The sequence below is a fragment of the Spea bombifrons genome, chromosome 11 (assembly GCF_027358695.1).
Source record: "Spea bombifrons isolate aSpeBom1 chromosome 11, aSpeBom1.2.pri, whole genome shotgun sequence".
Taxonomy (NCBI): Eukaryota; Metazoa; Chordata; class Amphibia; order Anura; family Pelobatidae; genus Spea; species Spea bombifrons.
This window is the reverse complement of record NC_071097.1, coordinates 8,575,163-8,595,853: the sequence shown is the minus strand read 5'-3', so window position 1 is coordinate 8,595,853 and position 20,691 is coordinate 8,575,163. Positions and strand designations below refer to the sequence as shown.

At 43.6% G+C, this 20,691-nt stretch overlaps 1 protein-coding gene across 1 annotated transcript in view; it reads left to right on the top strand.

Moving 5' to 3' along the window:
* The first annotated feature begins 4,606 nt into the window (after positions 1 to 4,606).
* The window catches only part of VSTM4 (V-set and transmembrane domain containing 4), a 64,746-nt gene continuing 48,661 nt past the window's right edge, over positions 4,607 to 20,691 (top strand). The window contains exon 1 of the mRNA XM_053449838.1: positions 4,607 to 4,725. Coding sequence (XP_053305813.1) covers positions 4,674 to 4,725 — 52 coding nt within the window. The 5' untranslated portion in view covers positions 4,607 to 4,673. The remainder of the gene's footprint in view (positions 4,726 to 20,691) is intronic.

Genomic DNA, 20,691 nt, shown 5'->3' with positions numbered 1-20,691 from the left:
AAATGAAAAAGGCTAATGTTAGTCTCCCTCCCAGGACCCTTACACACACCTGCCCATAAACACACATATACACATTCACTGTCTTTACACACACATATACACTGCCCTTACACACACACCTGCCCATAAACACACATATACACATACACTGCACTTACACACACCCGCCCATAAACTCACATATACACATACACTGCCCTCACACACACATACACGCACACTGCCCTTTCACACACACACACATACATGTACACTGCCCTTACACACACCTGCCCATAAACACGCGTATACACATACACTGCCTTTACACACACATATACACATACACTGCCCTTAGACACACACATGCACGTACACTGCCCTTACACACACATATACATGTACACTGCCCTTAGACACACACATACACGTACAGTGCCCTTACACACATAAACATGTACACTGCCCTTACACACACACACACATATACACATACACTGCCCTTACACACACATATATACACGTACAGTGCCCTTACACACACACACACAGGGCCGGCCCTATAATGGGGCAGACTGGGGCAATTGCCCCAGGCGGCACTTTAGAAGGGGCGGCACTTTGCCGCCCCAAGCGCTTTTTTTTTTTTTTTTTTTTTGAAGCGGAGGAGAGAGAGAGGGGCACCGAGTGGTTTTCGCTTACCCGCTCGGCGCCCCTCTCTCTCTCTCCTCTGCGGCGAGTCTCCCTGTTCGGTCCCGGTGCCGGCTTGTAATGCAGAGCGCCGGAAGTGACGTCAATTTCCGGCGCTCAGCATTACAAGCCGGCACCGTGGCAGAGCAGGGAGACTCGCCGCAGGACTGTTTAAAGGTAAGTACCGGGGGGGGTAACGTAGATTATGGCGTCGGCGAAGTTTAAAATGCGGCGTTTTAAACTTCGCCCCAGGCGGCGTTAAGTCTTCGGCCGGCCCTGCACACACACACATATGTACACACTGCCCTTACACACACACTTATACACGTACACTGTCCTTACACACACCTGAACATAAACACACACATACACGTACACTGCCCTTACACACTCACATATACACATCACTGCCCTTAGACACACACATACACATACACTGCCCTTACACACACACACATATACACGTACACTGCCCTTACGCACACATATATACACGTACACTGCTCTTACACACATACATGTACACTGCCCTTACACACACACATACATGTACACTGCCCTTAAACACAAACATATACACTGCCCTTACACACACATATACACTGCCCTTACACACACATATACACATACACTGCGTTTACACACCAGCTAACCAATACATATAGTGCTCTTACATACACAAGCCTACAAACACACACATACACATACACTGCCCTAACACCCCATCTCTTACCTCTTCCACCATCCACCATCCTTCTTCCTTCATCCTGTATCCTGCAGTGGGAGCACAAGGTCTGTCACTTCGCTTTACTACTCCCTCATCACTATGCACCAGCTATTGCTGCCGCCATATCCACGCGCTTGGTATTATTTGCCCAGGTTCTAGCATGTACTGGGTGCCTGGGCATGATAGCAGTGTATATATATATATATATATATATATATTAATATTGTTATTGCATTTTTTTCCCCATTTTGGTGTTACTTTTAATAAAAGTGTGGTTATTTTTTTAAGGAGGGGGGGTCATTTTCGTTTTTGGTTCGGTTTCGGCCAAATGAATCCTGAGTTTTCAGTTTCGGTCCAGAATTATCAATTTGGTGCAGAACCAAGGGTGACCCAGAAGTGGAAGTCCCAGGTTTAAATAGGGAGAGATGGAGGCGTTTCCTGCATGTAGAGGTTACCCGAGGTGTGTAAAGAGCACATTACAGGTGGCGGGAAGCCGCCTGAAATGGAGGCGTGACGTGGCATGGGAGCAGCCATGGATTGGGACCTGAGAGGCAGGTAAGTCCTTACATGCATAACTGGGGGGGCAGGTTGGGAAATGAAAATAAGAAATGCGTTTTTCTCAAAGTTTTTTTTTCATTCTGCTGTTTGTTTTTAACATCCTGTTTGTTTATTAAATTATTTTAAATAAATGAAACATTTTTATCCGATTAATCGAAAAAATAACCGGCCAACTAATTGATCATGAAAATATTTGTTAGTTGCAGCCCTAATTCAGACTAATATTGAAGTCTCTTCTTTGCAGGAGAATTTAGACAGAGTTGGGGACTGGGAGTGCAAGTGGCAGATGAGGGTACAGCATAACTGTTATCATTATATGCTGAGGCAAACATTGACGGGGGTACAGCATAACTGTTATAATTAAATACTGAGGCAAACATTGACGGTGGTACAGCATAATCCCTATCACTATTCATTGAGTCAGACATTGAGAGCGATGCAGCATAACCCTTGTCACTATATACTAATCCAAACATTAATGTGGTGTAGGCCTTCCACTTCAGTGTCTGGCTTAATATATAGTAGGAATGCATATATATATATATACATATATATAGTCTAAGGTGCTAGGTTATAGACCAAGTTATTAAGGTCAGTTGGGTGGTTCTCATAAAGGTGCTCAAAGAGGAGAAGTTGACTACAGTAATTGAGTGTGTGTGCGCAAGAGCTCCGAATGCAGTTAGAGTAAGCTCACCAAATCAGAGGTCACAGCAAGCCAGGCTTTTTTGCTTTACCTCGCCACTGCAGTGATAAGGTATGACCCAATAGGCCTCTGTAACGCCAGTAAGTTTCCCTACCAGGTGTACTGAATCATGGGGATAATGTTGTAGTGGTACTCAAAATCCTGCAAGTAGCCATTTATGTCATTAAATAGTTTAATGACTTAGAAGAGAATAGCCAAGCTACCACTGGATGAAATGCTCCTGTATAACCCTGCATCACCAGTATTCTCCCTGTCTGTCATCGCTATTCAGTCCATCAGCTCATCCTCAATCTCCTGTGCTGGATTTGGCCAAGGAAAGCTAGATTGGTTCCGGACAGCCCTTGCATTGGAATCTTCCTGCAGGAGGCTATCAACTCTACCAGTACCATCTGTTCACTACAAATGGCTAGTGGTGCCTGCGGAAGCAGCATCTAGTTCCATCAAGGTGGAGATGATTGTGTAGCTGCTTAACTCACTGATTACAACACTGTGGACCACCAACGCTCCTTCATTGTTGATTTACATACTCTTCCTCCATATGTCTGCACGTGGAAAATCATATACTCAGGTGGTTAATTTAGGGGAAGTTATGGTCAATGGGATGTTTAGGGTTAATTTAGGGGCAGTAATGGTTGATGGGGTCTTTAGGGTTCATTTAAGGGCAGTCATGGTTGATGGGGTCTTTAGTGTTAATTTAAGGGCAGTTATGGTTAATGGGGTGTTTAGGGTTAATTTAGGGACAGTTATGGTTGATGGAGTGTTTAGGGTTAATCTAGGGGCAGTTATGGTTAATGGGGTGTTTAAGGTTAATCTAGGGGCAGTTATGGTTAATGGGGTGTTTAGGGTTAATTTAGGGGCAGTTAATGGGGTCTTTAGGGTTAATTTAATGCTGAGAACTGAGGGTTAATTTAATTTAATAAAGTTAACTTAAGGTGCAGTTAGAGGTAAAGGGGGCAAACTAAGGGGAATCTAAATCCTGGGGGCAGTGAAGATTATTAATGTATTTATTTATAAAAGTATGGTGTCAGTCATTTTCTCTGAATGATTCGAATCTCTGAAAGACTCTAATCTTTGAACGACTCTCTGAATCTGAGTCATCGTTACTCTGTGAATTAATGAGCTGTAACCTGATCCCAGGGTCTGTGTCTGAGTGCTCTCCAGATGACTCACTCTAGGATCAGGTTACAACTGTAGTTCATGATTCACAGACTGAACTGTTACAAATGAATCGTTCAGTCTACTGAACCGATTCATCCGGATCACTGAAAATAATCAGATCAAAAGAACGATTCGTTCATGATCCGGACATCTGCCAGCACAATTTACTTTAGTAGTGAGCCTCATGTTAGCTGCCTTTACGGCATGCTGAAAATAAATAACCATAAATAATAACCATAAGACCTGACAGTCTAGTCTATCTTTCATAGTTCCCTAACATATGCCTTATGTTAAATCCTCTTAAATGCATTTTTTTTTTAAAAAAAATAGTATTCATGTCACCGACGTAAAAACATTTACTACTTCAGAGATGTACTGCCTTTCATGCTTTAAAGAAGTAGTGTGCTCGGATCCTCGCCGAAAGGACTCTCTCCATAAGTGCATATGGACTGTGTGGGTAATACCGGCACTGGTCAGTCCTTGATTGATTACTGTGCTTTTATGGGCCATTGTTAAGGTAGAAGGAAAGTTTCAGAATTCCTGTGGTAATGCTCCCTATGCTGTTTATTTTGTGGCGTGTTTCACTTTCAGTGTTTAAGCAACTACTGCAAAATGAAGCTATAGATAAAAATAACGTTAAGTATGTCTTTCAGACAACTCACACTAGCACAGTTGTATGATGAAGATTTTATTTCTTATCCACTATGCTGCATTTATGCTATTTTACTACAGTGATGTAGTGATCATGGGGATTTACAAATCTCTGTGCACTCTTTCCTCTCCCGGGGCCTCCGCGCGTCCCTCCCTACTCTCCCTCCCCCGTTTTCAGGAGAAGCTCCAAGCAGTTGTGGAAGCGGGACAATGACGCTGTGTATTCCAAAGTTTGTATTCTTTAGTCAAACTATCATAGCAGGTAAGAAATCTTTTTTTTTTTTTTTTTACCGGTATGAGTATGTGTGAGATTGCGTGTGTTACAAATGTAGAAATGTCCTCGTTTACATGAGTTATTTTACGATTTAATTTTATATATCTTTAACTAGCATGCAGTATGGCACTCACAATATCCAACACCCCTAATTATGTGTGTGTACATCAAGGCCATAGTAGGAAGCTGAGGGCATTGGAGCAGTTGTCTATTTTTCATATTAAGCGCTGACATCGCACCTAATATAAACCCTGACTACTGCACATGCGCAAGCCAGGTAAAGTATCCACTGTAAAATAAGCAGTAGATTGGCATTTCGTTGGTTGGACTGTTACATTGGACAGGACCGCTGGCAATTAGTCTCTCTCCATGAAAGACTGTCCCATTCATATCAAAAGAACGGGTAAAAAATAGAATAGGACATGAGATAATATTACATATATGACAAAACACATGGGGTAGTAAAAAATAGGCACTTAATCGCCTCTAAAAAAAATTTCTATCAGTCATTGCACTGAAAGACACTAACTTGGTGTCTGAGAGCTGCAATCCTCTCACCAGTAGTGTACAAGCTCATGTGCAGCCTGTGACTGGGCACACAAGCCCATTAACCCCTTAAGGACAACTGTTTTTTTTTTTTTTTTAACTCTTTGTTATAATGGGTTTTTACATTTGGTCATAGATGCCACTACTGAATATAGCTCCAGTGCTAGCAATGTAATATCCCACAAAGCTTTGTAGATTACTCTGAAGCGTGGCTGGTCTCCACTGAGGGGGGGGGGGAGTAATGTCTGTGAGTGTGTGTATATGCGACGTGAACAACCTGCACCACTGGGTACAGACGCTGCTTCCTTCTGCCCATAGCCACCAGGGATACAGAACTTAAATCATCAGGTGGAAATATCATCAAAGACACCAGGAAACACAGCTCCTCAGGAATCTCGGTGGCACTGTAGTATAGCAAGCTTACCCCGATAACAAGACAGACCCATCAACTACCAGACAGCCTGGCGGCTCCATACAGTTCTTTGGCCAGCAATGCCCACCCGACCAAAAGTCACTATTTCGGGGTGATCCCGAAGGGAGGGGCATCAATTCCGATGTACCAGAGGAGAGCTCAGGGTTTAAGGACGTCATGTTACCAAAAGCGACCTTATCCAAAGTCGGGACCCTGAGTGATGGAGTTGGAAACACCCTCAAGAATAGTCCACGCAGTAGCTGAGTTCCATAGTCGCGGCTGGGTAAAGATGGGTAATAATACCAGAGTTCCTAAATAAGCTCCATCTCCATAACCACCAATTATTGCTTACCACAAGCATAGTATAACCTCAAAAGAGCAGGCGTATGGAGCGTTTCAGACCATGTAGAGCACCCATAGCCGACTAGTTCATGGGAGTCTGCTTAAGACAGACAAGACAGGGTTTTCCGGTCACCATGTGCCCCCCGATGAGAGATAAGAGGGGACTGGGCAGGCAGGCAAGGAGTTTCCCCAGGAATGCATCAGTGCCCCCCTCCCAAACTCAAATCTGCCCCAATGTGTTAGTTAGCGTAATATCTACTGTACCTGACAGTAGGTTAGGTAAGAGAAATCAATTCTAGAACCTGAGTAGTGTGCTCTTTATGTATGTCTGTGTATATCACTTTACCGTTGGATGAGAAATTTGAATGCCTGAAATGGAAGTGTGAGTTTGTCAAGTTCTGTACTGTTCAGTCTCTAAGATTGTGTTAACCTACTATCGTTACTAGGGAGTACTAGCAAGCATTTCCACATTTCTCACTAAGAATTTGTTTGGTTAATAAATTGTAACATCTTAATTTGTGTATCATTCACCAGAGTCCAATATAGAGGAATGTATAACCTGAGGCAGGGATTTATTTATCAGGATTGCCACCCCCTTTTTTATGCATAAGTATATTCAGGGGGGATCTTAACATGAATGAAGTACTTTGTAGCCTTTTATTGGGGTGTTAAGATCTGCCACATTCCATGATATAATTTTTATTATGTGTGGGATCACTTTATTGGGAACACAACACTCTTGGGTTTGGTTACCTGTCATGAGGTGCATGAAGCAGACAGAATGAGAGAAAACTTTCTAATGGGAGCCCCAGCTGACAGCCCAATGGCTCCTAAATATCTCATGGGAGGGGTGCAAATAATCCATCTTTACATTGTTATGTAACCCATCTAGTAGCATTCTAGCAATTAGTAAATATATAATTGTTAACTGAAGTATAATGAATTGCAAGTTTTCAAGACTATCTATGTCACTTCTTACACATTTGAAGCAGAAATTGCTCATATATTTTTACAGAAAAATGGAGACAGTCACAGCAAGATTGTGAATCAAGATATTGATGCAAAAAGGAAATGCAAATGTGTTGTTAGTGTGTATAAAAAGTAGCATTTAGCTCCAGCAGTCTCTTTTGGTGTTGTAGACTGCCGCAGACTATGTACCTATGTGTAAAATTTCCCATTAATATGGTGAACCAAAGATCTTTGATGCCTATTTTGGCAGAAGTGGTCTCCTACAGGTGTGCCTGGCCTTTTTCCATTCACATTATGTTTATTTAAATTTATCTGCCTCCTTACTGCCTGTTTCACTTACGTATATTCAGAAATTGGGGCAGCAAACACATATTATTATTGTTTTATATAGTGCTATCAAATTCCGTAGTGCTGTACAAAGGGTAGACAAGACAAGTAGCATGTAACATAACAAATTGACTAACAGAGACAACAGGTGATGAGGACCCTGCTCAAACGAGCTTACAATCTAGAGATATGAGGTATACCACATTGGATGACTTACACGAGAAGGTACCATTAACTTTATGGTCTAGGCCAGTATGTGGTATTGGTACTGTGTTTCTTCCACCATATAACCTTACGGTAACCTTACTATCAAATCCTCTTGTGCATACAATAATAGTGTTTTTTCCCTTTCCACTAGATCGCCTACAGATCATCTTCCTTTCACAATAACCTACACCAAGCTTACATCATTGCCAGCCCTGGCCATGTCCCATAGGCTCTATTTTGTCTTCACCAACCCCTACCATGTCCCTATTAGCCCTTGCCATGCCCCCCCAGGCCCAGTATTGATCCCACCAGCAGTTTTATTGCCCTCTCCAGTCTCTACCATGTCCCTGCAGGCCCTGTTTCGTCCCCACCAGCCTGTATCATGTCTCCCAGGCCTTGTATTGTCTTCACCTGCTCCTGCCATGTCCCCACCAGCCCCTGTATTGTCCTCTCCATCCTTTACCATGTCCTCTCAGGGCCTGCATTTTGCCCACCTGCTCCTGCCATGTCCCCACCAGCCCCTATGTTGTCCCTTCAGCCTTTATAAAACCCATCACCTTAGTGGAACGGTGAAGCCATGACAGGTCCTGTGTTGCTGCTGCCCTCTTGAGTCCAGGTCTAATTGGGATTATTTATTAAAGGAATAGCATACTTATCTGACATGCCTGTGAGCACTCTAATATACATTCTTCTAAATAAAAGAACATTGTGTCTGACACAGAACAGGCAATCGCTTCTTAAGCATAATCGGTCTTGCTGACATGCCTTGATATCGACCTCCCCTTACCCCGATCGCCTTGTGATTGCTCCAAAGAGCAACCACAAGCGCCATCAGTGAATGGCAATGCTGCCACTAACAAGATGGCAGCGCCAACTGTCGCATCAATGAGTTCACAGAGGGTCTATCCAGGTAGCAGGAACTACATTCAACCCTGCAAGTCAATGGAACCCAGCCCCCTAATCACAATGTGATTAGTAAAATAATAATAATAGAAAAGAAAAATTGAATAATTCCAAACAACCCAACAAACACATGCATGTTGGGTATCATTGTGCTCAGGAGATGTTGCTGAACACATATTGGGGTGTTATTTGACAGTGACATATACCAGGAGTGGTAAATTCATACCTGAAGTACAATGTGTGCAGGGGAAAAAACAACTTACTACCATAAAGTTTGACGAAGGCTGGTGGTAGAATTAGTGCATGGAAAGGGTTTGCTCCATTATGCAAATGCTCTGAAAAATAACCATCGTCTTATATTCACGGTCGTCTCCTAATCAGACCTCAAATAGAGGTCTGACTACAAGCCTAAGATCCAGATCCCCCGCAGCGCTGTAGGGGACCCAAATGGTCCTCTCTGGCAGCCAGTGGACATCTGTGTTATGCGCGCAGACAACCTCCGCCACTGCCGGCACTTTCTCTGGGGCTTCTATGTCAGAGTCACATGACTTTCCGGTGCTCATTCATAGAAGCCCCAGCGGAAGTGCCGGGAGCAGCAGCAAAGATTGTCTGTGCAGATCTCCACCGGCTGCCCCACTAGACACCAAGGAATCTGAATTCTTGCCCAATAAGCTGCAGAAAAAAAGCAAAAAAAACATAAAAATATTGGGTATTTCTAAACACCAGGACAAATAGGCAGATGAGTAAAAGATTTTTCAAATAAAAGTGAAAGTCCTTTTTTTAATTTTAAAAATATCAGTAAATTAGATATGATAAAAATAATGGTATCTTAAGATACCATTAAGGGGTTAATAAAAACTGAGAAAATGCATTTCGTTTTATCTGCCGGCCTGCCCACAGTTATGCACATCTGCCCATAGTTATGCACAGCTGCCCCCAGGCTTACCACTCTGCTCCCAGATATGCCCTATACCCCCTTCTATACCACTCTGTCCCCAGAAATCCCTTATACCCTCCTATATGCCACTCTGCCCCCCTGATATGCCTTATACCCTCTATATGCCACTCTGCTCCCAGACTTACCAGTGCATCCCGAGACTTGTCCCCCGTGCTTCAGACTCCCTGGCAGCCGGTAGACGTGTGCGTGCTGCACGTAGACAACCTCCGCTTCTTCCCGGCACTTCCGCCGGGACTTCTATGACTGAAAACTGAAAGGTCATGTGCTCCATCATAGAAGCCCCAGCAGAAATGGTGGGCAGAAGCGAAGTTTTTCTTTATTCTGTTTGTTTTTAACATCCTGTTTGTTAAATTTTTTTTTTTATTTTTTTTTTATCCGATTAACCGAAAAAATAATTGACCAACTAATCGATTATGAAAATAATCGTTAGTTGCAGCCCTAGATCCAGGTCCCTTGCAGTGGTGCGGGGGATCTGGATCTTAGTCTTATAGTCAGACCTCTTTATATATATATTTGCTCTGGAAGAAAATCTTATATTCAAGCAAATATGGTACATAGACATTAATATGTAGTTGACATACCCCCCCTTTTGCAGCTATAACGGCTTCCTCTCTTCTGAGAAAGCTTTCGACAAGATTTTGGAGTGTTTCTCTGGGAATTTTTGCCCATTCAGTAGACTGTTTGTGAGGTCAGGCACTTATGTTGGATGAGAAGGCCTGGCCCGCAATCTCCGTTCCAGTCATCCCAAAGGTTTTCAATGGGGTGGAGGTCAGGGCTTTGTGCAGGCCAGTCACGTTCTTCCACACTAAAACTAATCCAACCATGTCTTTATGGATCTTGCTTTGTGCACTGGGGCAGAGTCATGCTGGAATAGAAAAGGGCCTTCCCCAAACTGTTCCCACAAAGTTGGAAGCATAACGTTGTCCAAAATGTTTTGTTATCCTAAAGGGGACATACCAGGGCTGTGACAGCCCATCTTTTTATACCCTATGTTATTTTGGCCCAATACCTGTTTTCCTGTATTACAACCCATCCCTGTGGTTTTCCCAAGGATTAAAGGCTCACGGACCCTGTATACCCCTAATGTTGGTTGGATCCCACCTGCCCTCTGCTTGGTGCCTGACCAGGACTTAGCCACAAATTCATGGAACTGTGCAGCGGCTAGGAACTGCGGCGACGCCTGCCGACAATTGAAACGGTGTCGCTACGGACATCCTTTGTCCCACCACCTCGTTCTTTTAAGGGTTACATTAAACTCGTGGTGGGCACCACTCGGTGGCAGTCACAAATACCTGTGCTGTCTTTAATAAAGTCAGTTCTGTTTTACCCCTACACTAAGTCTCGGCTAGTGCCTTTGGGAATATGAAGGGTTAATCCCTTGAGCAATTGAGCTTTCAGCGGCTAGGAAGATCTATACGATTACGGGTCTCCGTCACAAAGACATTTTGGAACATGCTGGAAGGAGCATTATCTTTTTTTTAAACAATGACTCTCTCTCCCACAACATCACTGCAGCAACTTTTCCCTGGGTCACTAATCCGGAAGTGACATTACAACATCAAGGTGAAACTGGGAAGTCCAGCGATTAAGCTTTAAGGCAGCCTCACCAGCTGGTTTTGGTTGTGTGGTTTGGTACTGATTTTCAGGTATCCACACCTCCATGCATGCAAACTGACCATAACCGTCAACGTTGCCCCACATATAACAAGCCTGCATGTGTGTTACGCTTCATGTTGCATGTGCTACGCTTTTTGTCTGCGGCTTGCAATGTGTCTTACTCATTGTGAGTACCATGGAGTCTCCAGCTCTTTGTGGAGTGCATGTGTTGTGTGGATATTTCTTTTTGTGTGTTGATTCTGTTACACTTTGCAGATTTCAAAAAAACATATTTCTGCTTGTCACTGTAGAACAATTTTAAAGCCTATTTGTAAGTGGTCGAGGCATATATGTAAGTGGTTGCTTTCCATTTGTTTAGTGTACCCACAAAAGTTATACATTGGTTTTTTTTCTTCCCAGAACAAGAAGAGCTTTCTTCAAATACCATATTATCATAAGATGTGGTGAAAAATTTAAAAAAAAATATTTATTTGAAAAATTGTTTACTTGTCAACAAAAGCTAATGGGGGGAAAAAAAGTACCCAATGTTTTTGTGACACCCAAGGTATTTCAAATGCTAAAATTTTAACCTTTTCCATGCAAAGTTTGTGGTATTAATTATTTTTGTATTTTTTTTTCACACAAATTGTACTTCATGTATGAATTCATAGCTCCTAAAGCAACATCTCTTAAGTCAGGGCTTGACAAATTTGTTGTGAATCCAGGCGCCAGGTAAAAAAGTTAGGAGCCAGGATTTTTTTTAAACTAACAGTTGGTCAGGAGTGATCTGATCATAATCAGCCCACTTACTAAACTCACACTTTCAGGTCAGTGCTGTTTTTTGTTTTTTTTTTAATTATTTTTTTTTTTAACCCTTTCAATGCTGATGTTCCATTGGAGCACAGCATTGACTGATATTTAGTCCCCACAAGCTTGTGGGGACAAATGTTAACCCCTGCAATGCCACGAATGTGTCATACACAATTGTGGCATTGAAGGGGTTAACGCTGCACTGTCGTTCTCAGGGAGCGATCAGGCAGCAGGGGGGTGTTGGGGCTGGTCTCCACACTCATGGGGAGACCAAAGAACCCTCTCCCCTGTCCCTGAAGCTGCCTCTGGCAGCTGGGACTCAATTGCTGGTCTATAGACCAGCCATTGCAGGGGGAGTCTCTTTGATGACTGCTGTAGGCTTCCATGCCTACAGGAATCATCAAAGGGCTTGTGGGGGCTCGTTTTTGCTGTTGCTGGTCTGCCTGGGCTTCCATGCAGACTACCACCAGCAGAGCCCCGTACAAAACGGGAATTAACCCCTAAATGCCACGATCGCGACATTGAAGGGGTTAACGCTGCACTGTCGCTCTCATGGAGCGATCAGGCAGCTGGGGGGTGTTGTGTCAGGTCCCCACACTTGTGTGGGGACCCAATCAACACACAACCCCCTTCCCTGAAGCTGCCTGTGGCAGCTGAAAACGCGATTGCTGGTTTTGCAGCAACCGCGTTTTCAGCCTACAGGCTCACTCCGTTGGAGTGATCTCAGGCTGGGGAGGGGGGCTCTGAGTGGCCGTGCTGTCTGCCCAGACTCCTGGGCAGACAGCAGCAGCAGCAGCGCCCCCGTGTGGTGACTCAGCCTCTTACATCCACAATTTTTTCTGGATGTAAGAGGCTGACAAAACCTAGGCGCTAGGACAAAACCTAGGGATTTGTCGAGCCCTGTCTTAAGTACATAGATACCACCTATTTTTTCCCTTCATTTTAATATGTGGTCAGTCTGCGCCCATGGATATTTCAAATACTAATATTTTAACTCTTTTGGGAAGATACAGCTCTAATTTTAAGGGCGAGCCATAGTTACAGTGAGTTGTGGGGTGGGTTTTCGTGTACGAGACATCAGTTCATTATATTACATTTATTTATAAAGCGCCGGCAGATTCTGCAGCGCTGTTACAGTCAGAAGAACAATTTAGAAACGCATACAATAACAAACTGCTGCAAAGGAGAAGAGGGCCCTGCTCTTGTGAGCTTACTATCTAGTCGGTTGAGAGGGAAGTGAGACAATAGGGGAGGACTACTTGGATGGAGATGAGTTGATCTGGTTCCGCTGATGTGTTGAAGCTGTTGATTGTTGGGATGGCTTGATTATGATGATGGTTGGGAGTACTGGGAAGGAATGTTGTACACTTCCCTGAACAGGTGGGTTTTCAGAGAGGTTTTAAAGGTTGTGTACGAGGGAGAAAGTCTAAGTGCACAGGGAAGGGAATTCCACAGGAGGGGTGCAGCGTGGGTGAAATCCTGAATACGGGAGTGGGAAGAGGTAACAACAGTAAATTGTGAGATGAGCGAAGGGGCCGGGTAGGGGTGTATTTGGATAGGAGGATAGAGATGCAAGGTGGTGCAGAGTATTTGAGGGCTCTATAGGTCAGAAGTTTAAAATTGATTCTGGAGGGTATGGGGAGCCAGTGAAGTGATTGGCATAGTGGGGCAGCGGGTGAGGAACTGCGGCAGAGAAAAAGTGATCTGGCTGCAGTGTTGAGGATGGATTGAAGCGGTGAGAGGAGATCAGTTAGCAGGGGGTTGCAATAATCCAGGCGAGATTTCACAAAGGAGTGGATTAGTAATTTGGTGGTTTCTCTTGTGAGGAAAGGGCGGATACGGGAGGTGTTTCTCAGGTGCAGGTGGCAGGATTTGGTGAGGGATGAAGGACAGAGCAGAGTGAAGCACCCTTGACTCTGCTCTCTTCTTCATCCCTCACCAAGGCAGCGAACCTGGTCTGTTGGCTGGATAGCCGTGTTGTCAACGGTAATAGAGATGTCAGGAAAAGTGGACAGAACAGATGGTGGGAAGTTTGGTCTTAGAGATGTTGAGCTTTAGGTAACTGGACGCCATCCATGATCCAATTCCTGATAGACACTCAGTAAGGAGTTAGAAGAGAGGGGGGAAGGTCAGGAGCAGAGATATAGATTAGGGTGTCATCTGCATATAGGTAGTACTGGAAACCAAAGGAAGAAATAAATTGTGCGAGGGAAGAAGTGTAGATGGCGAATAGCAGAGGCCCAAGAACTGATCCTTGAGGAACACCAATAGTTAGCAGTAGGGGAGAGGAGCAAGTCCCAGTAAATGAGACACTAAAAGTACGGTTAGAAAAGTAGGATTTAAGTCATGAAAGAGCCATGTCACAGATGCCATGAGCATGGAGGCTTTGTAGGAGGAGGGGGTGGTCGACTGTGTCAAAGGCTGCCAAGAGAATAACCAGTGAGAATTGGCCTTTCTTTTTGGCTGCGAGGAGGTAATTAGTAATTTTAGTGAATGCAGTCACTGTTGAATGCTGTGGACGGAAATCAGATTGTAGAGGGTCAAGAAGAGAGTTTGAAGAGAGAAAGTTTGTTAGTTGATTGTAGGTTAATCGTTCCAGCAGTTTGGAATCTAGCGGGAGAAGTGAAATTGGACGGTAGTTTGGATCAAGGGAAGGTTTCTTTAGGATGGGGGCGTTGATGGCATGTTTGAATCAGGATGGGAATACGCCAGAGGAAAAGGAGAGATTAAAGATGTGGGTTAGGGTTGAGCTAAGGACACTAGAGAGGGGTGTTAGGAGATGTGAAGGTGCAAGGTCAAGGGGACAGGTGGTGAGGTGGGAGGACAACAGGACCTTAGAAACCTCAAAGGGTGTAACTGGGCTGAAGCAGGTGAGGAGGGAGGTTGAGGTACCATATGATTGACACAGTGGGGGAGGATGTTATCCCTGATGATGTCCATTTTGTTTTGGAAGTAGGTGGCAAGCTCTTGGGCAGAGAATATAATTGAGAGGAGTGGCCATAGTGTATCTGTAAGCTGTGGAGTGTTGAGGTTGCAGATGTTACGATAGGTTTGAGGTGGTTTCTTGGGTAGGGAAGGTGTGTGTGGTATATTGAGATTAAATGTAAGCAGGCTGTGATCAGATAGACAGATGGGAGAGTTAGAGAAATGAGATGTGGAACAAAGGTGGGAGAACACTAGATCGATTTGATGACCGCCACGGTGCCTCAGGGAGTTAGTCCATTGTGAGAGTCCGAGGGAGGAGGAGAGTGAAAGTAGTTTGGAAGCAGCAGGTGAGGATGGGTCATCAATAGGTATATTATAGTCCCCTAGGATTAGTGTAGGGATGGTGGAGGAAAGAAAGTGGAAAAGCCAAGCAGCAAAGTGATCAAAGAAAATTGAGGTGGGTCCAGGAGGCCGGTAGATCACTGCAACGCGAAGCGCAATCGGGGAGAAAAGGCAGACAGAGTGTACTTCGAAAGACGAGAGAGGGAATTGGCGGTAGACATTGAAAGGTGCAGCGGGGAGAGAGTAGAATACCAACATCACCTCCCTGTTTCTCTTCAGGTCTGGGAGTGTGGCTGAAATGAAGGCCACCGTAAGAGAGAGCAGCAGGAGAGGTTGTGTCTGAGGATGTCAACCATGTTTTGGTGAGTGCAGGAAGACTTAAGGAGGTTAGAGATGAAAAGGTCATGGACAGCAGTTAGTTTGTTGCACACATGAGCACCAAACCCAACCCCCAATCCCATCAGCCACATCCCATCACAAATCCCATCAGTATACAGGGGATGGATCAGGTGAGGAGATTAAGGAATACAATGGGTTTCCTCCACCTAGTGCGGGTGCCGTCTGGGCAGACAGGGCCGTGCTGGCTGATTAAGAGCCCCAGCCAGATTATAGGATTGTCTCTTTGAAGGTTGGCGCTGCAGCCACAGGTTATAAATAAATATAATAATAATAATAATAACAGTGAAGATCAGACACGGTTCTTCACAGATGCCTTCACTTGAGCATGGTTAGTGTTGTTGGGGTATGAAGAAACTACGGTTTGGTGATAGACAGGATGGTGATATGTGGACTGTAGAGGGGTTGTCAATGGGTGCAGAGGCTGCAGTAATTGTAAGATTTGTGGGAAAAGGACATAGTAACATGTACAGGTTCATAGTAAGGATGGAGGTGAAGCAAGCAAGTACTTATGTGGGTTACCTGCTTTCTACAATGGTACTCGGTATGTCGTTTGTAGTTTCCCTCCAGTTTAAATTCAGTGTAACTCTTAACTATCCACTTGGGAAGAGGCCACAGCAGCTACGTTAACATTTGTTCACACCTTTTCCTTTGGAGCCAGAAGGGTGAAGGGCCAGAAATCCTGGCTACATCCCCCTGGGGTGGAGACAGAGTTTCAATGGACACAGGGTAAAATTATTGAAGAAATAACAAAATATGTTTGGTGCATAACCTTGGGGCCCCCAGAGTATATTACACCACTGCCTGCGATGTGCTGGGAGACCAAACATGTCATGCAGGCACAACCATAGCAGGACCTTTTGCCAACTGATAGAGGTGTGGAGTTTGGACTGGCATTTTGGAAGGGGGTTCACTGGGACTAGAGAATTATGATGATCCTGGTGTCATAATTATACCAAGCTCAGCGTGTGTCATATTATTGAGTATTTTGTGATCCCGGACAAAAGTGGAACAGATATGATCCCGCCTTTAGGACGTTAATCTGCTGAACCCCTACTCTCCCATCCCCTTGCTCAGGTGACAGAAAAAGGGTGGTCTTTTCTTCTTTCTTCGCTCTTCATCCGCAACTCTGCAGGCATAACTTCCCAGTGAACGTCTACCAAAATGGAGAGTCCGGTAAAGTCCTCTCCCCGATCCTCCAATCCATTTTGTCGGAAGTTTTTCCTGGGAGGGTATGTCTGCAGAGATGCGGTCATAGAAAGAAGAGAGAAAAGAGAAGAACAAGAAGATAAGATACTGAAGCGGAGCTGCGGGACACAGAAGTGTAAGTGAAGTAGTGAAGTGAGTGTAAGTAGGAACCTGTATTCAACCAGCAGGGGGAGTTCAGTGCGTCCTTGGGTGGGTTTTTGGTGTTGTTGAATGCCTCCCAAGCTCTTTAAATCAATCATCCCTTGCCATAGAATATATGGCGAACCTTGATCTCTGGGGAAGGGGTCACATGGGGCTCCTGCTGCTGACCTCAGTGTTGTTGAATGCCTTGACATCAAGACATTACAGCAACAATGTTTGGGTGACGAGATCATAGATCGCTTTCTACAACCATTTAAAATCACGATGTTTCTTTTAATATTTTTATATATGATTTTTATACATCTTATTTTAGTATCTATCTACACGTGTTTGGGTAAATATGTATATGTGCATGCTATAAGTTTAAGTTATTGTTTTGCGTTTTATTGATGGAGTAAGAGACACTTTGCCGATTTATTGCCCTGCATGTTTGGATTTCCGTGACTTATGCAGTTCATATTACCAAACATACATACATCTACTTAAGGAGGAGGACAGAGATCACACCTGACAAAGCAACCAGCGAAACGCGTAGTGCATGTCCACGTCATCAGGAGGAGCCATGCACGGAAGTTTGCTAGGAGGACTGCAAACAAGGTGTCAAGCCCCATTTAGGAGCTTCTCATCAGAGTATCAGATAAGCAGGAACATCGAGCCTCCTGCGTGTGCACTACCTCCCACTTCCCTTGGTGTGATGGGACGCTCTGTACCCCGACTGGGCACTCCAGCCAAACGTTGCTTCCTCCTGCCGGGACACTAGCGATTAACCCCTTCAGTGGAAGACAGAACCAGTGTTGTAGAGAGAAGGGGGAATACTGCTGCACTGCTGTATTGGCACTGTGGCTAGACGAAGCTTAGCTACACAGTATGACTATTGTCCTAAAAAGGACAATAAAGTATCATAGCAGCCCACCCCAAGCATCAGACCGCACTCATGTTGAGGGGAAAACAGGACTCGGTTTATTTGGTAAAACACCAGTATTTAAACAGAACAAGGGGGTAACTTGCATACAATAGAGCGCAAACCACACAGTTCTCCATCAGGTCTTCCTTTGCACATGGCTCAGTATTTGCACTCATGCCAGTAGGGGGTCGCTATTGTAGTCTGTGAGAAGGATGGTAAACACGGGACGTTCCCTGACTTCTGGCTGAAACCTGCTGGCTGTCAGCTCCAGGTGTAAATACTGGTCATAGAAGTCCTGACCCGATGGAGAGTACAACCAAACATAAACTCCCTTCTAAAATGCAAGTGTCCCACATTTGTGTCTGAGCTACACAGTCTTTAGAGTCTCTGGTACTCTGTACCAGGGGGAAGAAGTAGTCCTAATAGCCCCCCCATACCCACCTTCCAAGGTCCCTAGGGGGGCGGGGGGCGGAAGCTGGCTTCAGTGACCGGCAGTCCAGTGAGCAAGCTACCTGCGATGTCAGCCTATCCGGGAGCATTCAGAAGAGTTCCCTGCTTGCTGAAAAGACGCTTGGTTTATTGGGGGTACCGTTCCTTCGCAGAAAAAAAGGGCTTCATTCTTATATGACAGCCACAGTCCATGCAATACCTACAAGTACTATTACTACACATAGTCAAAGTCACATCAGCCACCGCACAATTATCACCTTCCACAGAAGTTATTCCAAACGAGAACCTACATACATGATTTAGAGGAACTAAAGGAAGTGGATTAGTGAAGAAACAAACTATAATAGATAAAAAAAAGAGGCTCTTAGAAAAGTGACTGGAATATTTATCATCCTGTAAATTGACTTTTGGATACATTTCAGTCCTAAGTAAAGACCTCAAATTTGCACCCACCCAACAATTAGACACATTTTAAGCATACATTGATTTAAATAAGTTAACAAGATACTTTACATTAAAAAGATATTTTGCAGGGTCAGAATTAAAAACATAATCACCAAAATTAGTGAAGAAATCACATCCGCACGTATTTTTAAAAGCACAAATTTGAGGAACAAATCTTCCTTTTATCCTCAGGTCTGCAAATATGGTGCAATCTAGACATTTGAAATGGCAGTGGCCAATGAATTTGAAAAGATCTTCAATTAATTTTGTACTCAAAGAACCAAAATTTCACAACAACTTTCAGAATCTACTACATATGAACATATTAAAAAGAATCCACTCCCTGAAATTAAGGAAAATACCACTTGTGACTGAACTTTACGTCACTGGGGCTTTTGGAGGGGACTGATGACTAGCCTGCTGACAATGGACCCGGGTATAAGAAGGTTTTCTGTTCTTGGGGAAATGGGTACAGGGGCCCCTTTCTACTGATTTTCCCCTGGTACGTGTTTTATCACATTTCCCACTCAGAACTGTAAATACCAACTGGACACCCTGGTGTAAGAAGTAGGCCGATTATCTGTGTTGTGTGAAGACGTGTATTAAGGTGCTAGATGTTAGTACTTTCCTGCCACCCACTGTCTTTTGTAATGTCAGGATATAAGTGTGTGTTTTGATTACTTTTACCCCCTACTGCTGTCTATATAATTACCAAATACACAGCCAGTAGCTATTAATCCTGTTGGCCCGTTAGCTCTGTCACAAGCCATTGTCTATTTCAATTCAATGATATGTCTGTCATAATTCTATGTCTACCTCCCCAATTAATGTAATTACTTATGTCTCATGTTATTCTGTCTTTCCCTGGATATTGTGTTGCAGGATGTGATCTAATTACTTCCTTCCTGACATGGTAATTAGATCCTGTCATATCTGCCTTTCCCTTTCCTTACTTGTATATATAGTTCTGTATTTGGTTCAAATAAAGCAGTTCCTGTGGTACTTCGATGCGAGTTCTGTCTTGTTTTGGGGGTAAGCCTCAGTGCTGTCTTTGTCAGGACAGTAAAGCACTGTATTGCTACAGTGTCACCGAGGTTCCTGAGAGGCTGTATTTCCTGCCGTCATCAACGATATTACCACCTGACGATCCAAGTCTTGTATTCCTGGTGACTATGGACAGAAGGAAGCAAGGTCTGGCGGTTGTACCAAGTCGGGGTATAGGTTTTTCCCGTCACACCACTATATTAATATTCAACATCACAAATTACCTTTTATTTATATATTACCTCTAATACATAAAAGTCCAACAAAACCACCAGGAAGACCTATAATTTCCAGTGTTGACTCACTAGCCACCTATAACTTTATATAGATTTGCACTTACAACCTTTTGTTATAAAACAGAAGTCTTAATTGAAGGAATCTATAGATGTAATTAAAAAAACACAGTTCAGTTGGATAGTGAATGTACTATCACAAGCAACATAGTCATTATACACTAATATTAAACATGATTTGGGTTTAAAAGCTCTGGTCAATTCCTTTCAGAGGAGAATAGTTTTGATAAAGATGAATCAATTTATACTGAACAATGTAGGGTTTTATTTGAAAAATAACTACTTTGGTTTAATGAGAAATATTATCTTCAAGTGAAAGGTACGCCAACCTTTTTGTTGCTAGTTGAGAAGATCAACTCGTGGACAAATCACAAATGGAGGAATACTTTATTTATTTCAGGTATATAGATGATATAGTTGATGTGAATGCATATATATCTCTCCAAAGTTGCCATTTCCCCCCTGGCTTTTAAATATGCCTAAGAGACAGTTTGATAGAAAAGACCTATTAGTATATAAACATCTAGAATCTAGAATGACCACAGTCCCAGCAATGTTTGACTTTCTTAGGGATCCCATATTAAATACATAATTAGGAGATACACCTAGGTAACTCCTTAATGACAAGACTTTCTTACTCGTAGTATACTTTGGGCCAAAGGCTCTTGTAACATTTTTCAGTGTTGCTGTAGTTAAGATTTTCTCCTTTTTCATTTTGTGCACCCACACACATTAT